The sequence below is a fragment of the Marmota marmota genome, unplaced genomic scaffold (assembly GCF_001458135.2).
Source record: "Marmota marmota marmota unplaced genomic scaffold, marMar, whole genome shotgun sequence".
NCBI lineage: Eukaryota > Metazoa > Chordata > Mammalia > Rodentia > Sciuridae > Marmota > Marmota marmota.
The window spans coordinates 17344631-17354207 of record NW_025999880.1 but is presented as its reverse complement, the minus strand read 5'-3'; the positions used below and the strand labels follow the sequence as shown (position 1 = coordinate 17354207).

General features: G+C 41.1%; 1 protein-coding gene across 1 annotated transcript; it reads right to left on the bottom strand.

Moving 5' to 3' along the window:
- Nucleotides 1–204: 204 nt before the first annotated feature.
- Nucleotides 205–8124, bottom strand: LOC107150610 (keratin-associated protein 4-11-like). Its single transcript, XM_015495746.2, is given in 4 exon segments — nt 205–823; nt 6349–6410; nt 7426–7534; nt 7536–8124. Coding segments are annotated over 4 exon segments (1137 nt in total). The 5' UTR covers nt 8088–8124; the 3' UTR covers nt 205–409.
- Nucleotides 8125–9577: the final 1453 nt, after the last annotated feature.

Genomic DNA, 9577 nt, shown 5'->3' with positions numbered 1-9577 from the left:
AAAAAGTGGGGATTAATAATTATAAAAGAAAAACTTAAAGAGAAAGACTGTGAAAATCCATAAGGTAGAAATATTGAAATCAACCCATGGATTCTTGAGTTTGATGACGTGGTGCCCAAGAGTTAGGAAGGAAATTGTGGAGAGAACTAGTCAGGTCAACATGGCAGTTGGTATATTACTAGCAAATTCACACATGGATAGGAGTGAGAGAGCCATGCACAGGCAGAGCATGGAGGCCAGGATGTGCCTGTGGCATTACTGGGCCTATTGTGGGCTTATTAAAATCACAAGACCCAGCTTAGAGGAGTGACATCAATCCCTCTCCGTTTGACCTAATGGTCAGCAGTGAAAGAACTCTTCATCTGTGGGGAGGGAGGAGATAAGGAGGTGGGGTGTTCAAAGGCAAGATTCAGCAGTCAGGGATGGCACAGCACATGGGGCGGGGGCAGGTGGAGATGACACAGGTGGGGCGATAGCAAGTGGTGTGGCAGGAGACATTGCCACAGACTGGACGCAGGCGGCAGCAGGTCTGGCAGCAGCAGGAGTCACAGGAGGGGCGGCAGCAGCTGGAGATGCAGCAGCAGGGGTGGCAGCAGCTGGAGCCACAGCAGCTGGACCCACCAGAGCAAGAGGGGCGGCAGCAGCTGGACACACAGCAGGGCCTGCAGCAGCTGGGGTGGCAGCAGCTGGGGTGGCAGCAGGTGGTCCTGCAGCAGGTGGTCTGGCAGCACCTGGGCTGGCAGCAGCCATAGCCCTGGCCAGAGCAGCAGGAGCCACAAGAGGAGTTGCACATGGTGTCAGAGACTAGAGGTTCTGATGTTAGCTAGAGCGTGAGTTTTAGTGAACTTTAAAGTCCCTTCACCATGCATCCTCTTTTATACTCTGCTGAGGCTGTTGTGACCATTTCCTGGGACCATTTCCTGCCTTTTTTTTTCCCCCTAAGGAAATATTAGTCATTCTGTGACATCATTGTGTTTTTCTTTCTAAATATGTTAAGGTTTCCTTTCCCCTGTATGTTACCATGGTCCAATCCCGTCTTTCTCACTGAATTGTCATTTCTATTTCCTCGTTTGTCAACTCTATTTTCTCAGGAGGGCCCATCTCATGGATTCAGTCATTGGTATGTATCTGTGGTCTGTGTATCACTCATGATGCTTTTTGGGCAGATTAGTCTCATGATGCCAAGATCTCTTTTGATGTTGAAAGAGAATCAGAATTATAGTAGGGAAATAGAAAAAAATAAGGTTCTCTTTGTAAGTAGTTCCCTGTGAGTCATGAGGAACACTATCCTATTTGTGAGTCATAAATGCTCATTAGATAGAGGACTGTCTAGACTACTTCCAGGAATGCATCAGGAATTACTTCCTTCATTCAATTCAAAACTCTTACAATGACTCATTGTTTTACATAAGAAAATGCATTTGGAGACACTTTGAAGGGACTCTCACTGGCCCCATCTGGGACAACTTGAATATCAAAATGAATTATGGCAGTAATAGATTTTAGCCCATCAAATAAAACAATAATTCATAAGTCCATAGTGAGACTAATTAGAGAAATGATAAAGGAAGGTGAGAAAGTTATCCCTGTCAGTAGAATGACAATTAATAAATGTAGAGAAATAATGAAGTCACAAAATCACTTATTTACATATATCATAATAAAATTAAGTAAGTTTCATCAATGAATACAATAACCATTGGGTAAAATTTTGATCAGGAACAGGGTATTTGTACACTTCAAAATATTTCCCCATCAAAATGGAAGACATCATGGTAAGTGAATTAAGCCAGACTCAGAAAACCAAGGGTCGAATGTTTTCTCTCATATGTGGAATCTAGTGCAAAATAAGGGGAAAAGGTGAGGGAATTAGATACCATAGGAAAGATCAGTGTTATAGAAGAAGGAGAAGGAGAGGAAGGAGGGATGGAAAAGGGAAGGAAATGGGAATTAATTTAAGAAAATCATGCTATGTGCATGTATAAATATACCACAGTGAATCCCACCTTTATGTATATGTAGGATGCACCAATCAAAAACAAATAAATGAGAAAAATAAATATTTTCCCATTAACCATTTATTAACTCCAAAGGGAAAAATGCTAACTTTACTGTGAAGAAGCTTGAGAATACACATTAAACCCTGGATCAAAATTAGTGTCATTTATTTTTTTTTATTTTTATCTATTTTATTTTTTAATTTGTTCTAATTAGGGATACACAATAGCAGAATGCATTTTGATTCATGGTGCACAGATGGAGCACAACTTTTCATTTCTCTAGTTGTACACAATGTAGAGTTGTACCACATGTGTAGTCATACATGTACCTAGGGTAATGATGTCTATCTTATTTCACTATCTTTCCTGCCCCCATGCTCCCTCCCCACCTCTCCCTCCCCTTTGTCCCATCAAAGTTCCTCCAAAAATTTTTATTCAGTGTTGGTATATTAAGAGTGAGTAGTTTAGCCAGGCTTGGTGGTGCACGCCTGTAATCCCAGCAGCTCGGGAGGCTGATGCAGGAGGATTGTGAGTTCAAAGACAGCATCAGTAACTTAGTGAGGCCCTAAGCAACTCAGTGAGACTCTGTCTCTAAATAAAATATAAAATAGGGCCTAGGGATGTGACTCAATGGTTAGGCACCCCTGGGTTCAATCCTAGTGCCAAAGGGGCGGGGGGGGGGAATGGGTAGTTTGAATCTTTGAGGAGGAAGCCAAAGTATTTGATAAGTTTTACTTTAAAGGGGCTTCTATTATAAGTACCCATTTTTATTGATCTAACACACACAGTAATTCTTTCACCTTCTTGATTCCCCTAAAACTAAAGAGTTTCTAGTAACATGATTCGCCAAGCGGTTATGGACAGATCCACCTCCTGATACAAGCAAATAGAAGTGATTCAAAATTTTTTTTAAAAAAATATTTCAATTACATAGATGAATTTGAAGAAGAAAGGAAAAAAAATAGAAAATTTCTTATTTTTCAGAATCAAAGAGGGAACTCAAATCGCAAATTGTAGCAGATGTCTTGTGGCCTATGAAGTTTTGGCATCTGGTTGTAGGCTTTCAGAATTGGTGGCTGGTGGCCTCAGGCAGGTATAAGAAATTGGACCTTGAACTATATCACAAGGCAGGGTCTAGGATATGAGGCCCCTGCGTAATGTTTGTATTCTTAAAGTTGTATCTTATGAAGAAGATGGAGACAAGAAAGCCTAAGTCTGATTTCAGAAATTCTACATGGCAATCAAATCTCTCATGAACATTTAAACCATGCATTGCCTCCAAACTTCCTAAGTTACACTGTGTGCACAGTGAAGGAATCAAGGTTAGAAACTAACTGCTACTAAATAGAGAATGTCTTTGGAGTCATCAGACACAAAAGCGAAAAACAAAATAACTCCCAGACAGAAATAACTACCCCCCCCAAAAAAAAACAAAACAACAACAACAAAAAAAAAAACAGAACAAAACATTAAACACAGAGAGAAATAAATCTTAAGAAACCACACACAGACTATATGGGATGTTCCTGGGGGACACTTCCTACATAAGATAATTGCACAGGCCAATGTTACAAAGTACGTAAGAAATAATCGATCATGGGTTCACAGTTAATATAGAGAAAGGGAATGTAACTCCCAGGCACTGAGATAACGGAAGATTCTGAAAGATGCTATAAATTAATTGATTTAAAAGGCAAAGATAAATATAGAAATAATATTTAAGAAATTGAATATATGGAAAACAACAAATTTAGAAAAGTATGTCATGGAATTACCTTTGTTGTGATCATCAGTCCTTCAATATCACCTTGCCTCTATATGACATTTATCTTCTGCCTGAAGAAAGAAAATGACTTTATTTCACTGTCCTTTCTATTTCTCTGGGTATTTGAGTCTATACTGGTAGTGTTTTTCCACCCCCAGCATTTTGAAGCTGTCTCTTCATCAGTTGGAGTTCAGATTTACTCTTATTTTTGGTAAAATATGTGTTGTTTTTCCTCCTTGCAGGCTTGCTTTATTTGTTTGTCTCTAATATAGTACATATTTAAGGTATAGAACATGATATTTTGTACAAGTTAATCAACATCTTCACTCCCTCCCAGGGATGTGTGGGGATACTCCACAGCCGCGTTCTTAGTAAGTTTCTAAGACATAGTACTGTTAACTATAGTCACCACGATGGATATTAGATACCTAACATTATTCCTCCTATATAACTGCAATTTTGTACACTTTGACCAATATCTCCCCATTTTTTTCACCAACTTCCTGCGTCTAGTAACCAACATTCTATTTTCTGCTCCTATAAATTTCACTTTTTTAGGTTCATCCCAGGGATGCAAGTTTGATTCAACATATGGGAATCAATAAATGTAATTCACCACATCAATAGAAAAGGATCACATGATTATCTATCAGATGCAGAAAAAGCCTTTGACAAAATACACATCCATTCATGTTTAAAAAGCCAGAAACACTAAGGATAGAAGAAACATACTTCAACCTTGTAAAGGCTATATCTAGCAAACCCAAAGCCAACATCATTCTCAGTGGAGAAAAAAAAATGAAAGCATTCCTCTAAAAAGAGAAACAAGACAGTGAAGCCCACTTTCACTACTTGTATTTCAACAGAATCCTAGCCAGAGTAACTAGGCAAGAGAAGAAAATTAAAGGGATACAAATAGGAAAAGAGAATCTCAAACTATCTCTATTTGCTGATGATATAGCCCCCAAAACTATATATTTAGAAGACCTAAAACTTGTCACCAGAAGAATTCTAGAACTCATAAATGAATTCAGCAAAGTATCAGGACACAAAATCAACACCCATAAATCCTATACTCCAATGATGAATCTGCTGGAAAAGAGATTAGGAAAACTATCCCACTCAAAATAGTCCAAAAAAAAAAAAATACTTGGGAATCAATCTAATGAAAGAGGTGAAGGGCCTCTGTAATGAAAAGTATAGAACAGTAAAGAAAAAAATTGAAACAAACAAGGAAGGGCCGAATGGAGGGATAAAGCAAATAAGAGGAGTGGAATCTTAGGGAAGATATGCTTTCAAAGATGAAGGAAGATTTGCTGCTTGACCTTGCTTCTCCTACCCCTAAGAAAATTAAATAAAATATTTGTTATTCTTCAATGCTTTTGGAACATCAATATATTTTTTTTCTCTCAATTCATAACATGTTGGGATTGACTTCATGGTGAGAGCAGGAATTGGAAAGCTTTATTTAATTGTGTTTTGTATATAATATCCCAGTTAACTGGGAACAATGATTAACACAGCAACAGACACCAGAAAATGTCATTTTTTAATGCCAGGAAAGTGGAAATTTACTTAAAAGCAACAACAAGAAGATACAGAGATGTCACTATAAAGGAAATAGAAGATAACAAAATGAGACTTCCAGAACTGAAGGTTTAACACACACCTCTTTAAATTTTCTGTATTATATGCGTTTGTGTCAATTTCAAACTGAATTAGCTAAAACAATAAAATATCATTGGTGGTATCTATGTCCTAAAGAAAGGGTCCTGAGCTAGAAACACTAAACTTTGGCCACTGAAAATTAAAAGAATGATGATTATCTGTACTCTTTAAAAAAAAAAAAACTTCTTTAAAATATTTTTTTCTTTTAGTTGTAGTTGGACACAATACCTTTATTTTATTTATTTATTTTTATGTGATGCTGAGGATCGAACCCAGTGCTTCACACGTGCTAGGTGAGTCCTGTACCACTGAGCTACAACCCCAGTGCCTATCTATACTCTTTATATCACTCTAATATCAAAACAAACTGTTAAAGAGAAAGGTCTGTCATTCTCAAGCTAGTGTGAGTGCACAACGAAGGTGTCCTACACCACTGACCTGCTCTATTCTTCAGGAAATTGTCCTCAGATATAGATGCTATTTCCTCTGGATCTTTCTGCCCTGTGTATGCCCTTTGTCCTGCCCTGGGTAGTCCATGGATAGTGACAGCTGAGAAAGAGTGCTGAGGACCAGCCATCTCACATCTAGGAGAGGTAGCGCTGTGTTGTCACTTTCTAGAGCTTTAGAAGGGTCAGATGACGGTGAATTTAATCATATTTTGGCTGAGGTGTTTCTATTTGCTTAATTCAGATGCTTAACTTGCTTCCCACAATATCTTCTCTATTTCGACTGAAACCCTTCCTTTATTAAATTTTCTTGAAAAAAAAAATAGCTGTTTCAGGATGTGCTTTCAGTGAATCCCAGTTAATGTCCACATCACAGAGTGGCACGTCCTTATACACAGCCTCAGGTGGTAGCCCCTTTAGAATAAGAGTTACTAGTGTGGTATTAGTGTGGTATTATTATTGCCTATACCTCAGATCCAGTGATATAGTGGGGGCAAAAGGCATCCAAAATGACCATTCTAAAAGAAACTACTAGAAAATTAGAAATAAACATTGAGTTGTTCAGAAGATTTGCCAGATTGGTGGACAGTTGACCAAGAGTTCACCTTGACAACCTGGCAAGCGTGCATCTGTGTGAAATGGGGTCAAGGGCACCCACACTGATAAGATGCACACGGGAGTCCTAGTCTGGGTGATCTTGCCACCAGACCCAGATAAAGGAGTTTGAAAGAAAATAGGTTGGTTGGGAAACGACCCCAGGAAGCACTGTAGGGGACTTGGGAAGTGATGGGGGAAGTGACAGAAGGCAGGAGAGAGTACTGAGTAGAACACCCTGGAGGCAGCTAAGGTCCAATCCCACAGAGGACCTCAGGGTGACTGGTAGGATGCACCCGAGGGGAAGTGAGCAGGAGCATTTGTGCTCCAATTCCCATTCACTGATTGACCTCTGTATCTGGGTGCTTGAACCTTCCTGCCCAGAGCTTGCTCTTCATCCAGAGAAAGTCCTCAGGCAGGAAGAGTCAGGGGCTTGCTTTCCAAACCACCTTCCTCCATGAGCAGGAGAAATGTTTAAAGAGCAGACATGGAGTGTCTTCAGTTGTATGCCGTGGTCTCTGGCTCTTTAGAAAGGAGCTACCATCAAAGTGTGAAAGGAGGACAAACATTCCAGAAGGAAAAATAAAGAGACACAATACCTTTATGTTTGTGTGCCAATAAAATTCAGGTTTATTTAAGATGTAGGATTATCACCACATGAGAAAACATGGCATAGAGAAATCATTTCCATGGGGGTAACATTAGAGTTGACAGAACAGAGAGAAAACTCAAACCTGTTTTCATTTGGGAGAGATGTTATCTCATGGAGAAAGGGGCAGTATATCTGAAGGGCAAACCAATCTTAAAAGCAGTTGGAACTAATGCTTACAATTGGCCTGAGGATAGGGTACACAGAGAGACTCCATCAAAAATATTGGTTGATGAAGAAGAGGAGGGGCCCGGTCAGGGTGCACCCAACAGCAAGATCCATCAAAGCAGGTTGGTCAGCCACAGGTGGTCTGGTAGCAGGAGGGCTGGCCACAGCTGGAGATGCAGCAGGAGGGCCTACAGTAGCTGGACACACAGCACCCTGGACTGCTGGCAGCACACAGACTAGCAGCAGCAGCTTGGGCGGCAGCAGGTGGTCCTGCAGCAGGTGGTCTGGAGGCAGGTGGGGCGACAGCAGCAGGAGCCACAGCCACTGGACCCTCCACAGCAAGGGCTGCAGCAGCTGGAGCCACAGCAGCTAGGGCGGCAGCAGGTGGTCCTGCAGCAGGTGGTCTGGAGGCAGGTGGCGCGACAGCAGCAGGAGCCAAAGCCACTGGAACCTCCACAGCCACTGGAGCCACCACAGCAGGGGCTGCAGCAGCTGGAGCTACAGCCACTGGAACCTCCACAGCCACTGGAGCCACCACAGCAGGGGCTGCAGCAGCTGGAGCCACAGCAGCTGGGGCGGCAGCAGGTGGTCCTGCAGCAGGTGGTCCTACAGCAAATGGGCTGGCAGCAGCAGGAGCCACAGTCACTGGAGCCACAGCCACTGGAACCACCACAGCAGGACTCACAGCAGCTGGGGCGGCAGCAAGTGGTTCTGCAGCAGATGGTCTGGCAGCACCTGGGCTGGCAGCAGCCACAGCCCTGGCCAGAGCTGCAGGAGTCACAACAGGAGTTGCACATGGTGTCAGAGACTGGAGGTTCTGGGGGTGTTTCCAGGAAGGTGGGCTTCAAAGGTTTGGAGGTCTCTCTGACCCACGTCCCCTTTTATACCCTGCTAAGGAGCTGCTGTCTTCATATGCAACAGCCTTTCCTTGTCATTGTTTGTGTTAGTAAATGGGCTATTATCAAATTAAGCCTGTTTATTTTTGTTTACACCTTCAGATTGATTGGTAAACATCATTTCCTTTTCCTGATGTGTTAGGTTTCATTCTTTAGCTCTTTTGAAATCATCTTTGAAGTGTGTTTCTTGCTTGAGCTTCTTCAAAGACACGTTCTGGGTGTCACTCTCTCCCTGTCCTGGAGGCTTCAGTATCAGTTTGTGTAGAACTTCATTTCAGCCTTTGGATAATAATGACCTTAGAGTCCCATAATTCTTTTTGGGGACACAGAAGGATAAAGGTGGATTATAGTCTGATGGCTTATTCATTATGGGTCTGTTGGGAAACGAAGATTTAGAGATGCAAAATAGACCACTGGCATGAGAACAGAAAGTCTGTAAGGACAGGTTCCCATCCCCCACTGTCAATCATGACCTCTTTCCTAGATCTTTTCTTGGGATCCACAGAACGATCCCCAGATCGTTTGTAACAGAACAGGTGAAAGCCTTAGTGCTGAAACTGGATATTTTTTTTCCCATGAAGTAAACCTTCAAAAATTATTTTTAGGGTCTCTTAGGGAAGTTGACTGTACACATCAGCTACACCCTCAACTCTCCTGGTGGTGGAGAAGTGTTCTCTTCTGTTTTTGACTTCCTGTCTTTGTGGTTTTAACAGGTCCTATTGACTAATTTCTGTTTCCAGAACACACTTGCCAACTTACTTTAGATACTGAGAGTCCTGGCCCCTTATGTAACTGCCTCACTCTCCCGGGATTCTGAAGGTGTATTGTAGTGTGCTTTGTCAGTATTGAGGTTTTTGATTGGATTTTATTATTTAGTCTTTATTTTCCAAAAAGCCAACAAACCAAAAGAAAATCAGAGAGTTCAAGCAAACATGTAGATCAATGGATTTCAGCTGACACTTATTCATAATGAAGATGGAGTAAAATCTTAAAGAGCTCAAAATTGCAAATACAAATGGCTAAGGTGACTGATGTTCCTAGGAAGGGGAAATTGGGGAATGATATTGGGCAATGTTTTTGTTATATTGTATACACATGAAAAAATATATAACAATGAATCCCATCATCATGTATAATTGAAATGTATCAATGAAAAATATGGAAAAACGAAACGCTGCCAGTACATCAGTTGGTCCCCTGTGGATCAAGAAACAGCTGGATAAAGATTAGTTGGTACCTATATGATGGCATCCTTACGTGTCTTTATTAATTCTTAATTACATTCATTTGAAGAATAAGACCCTCGACATATTTCCATCATGTTAGCTTGCTTAGCAAATACCTAATTTACTGGTTCATATTTTTAAGGGATGTGTTGGGAAGATGGGAGA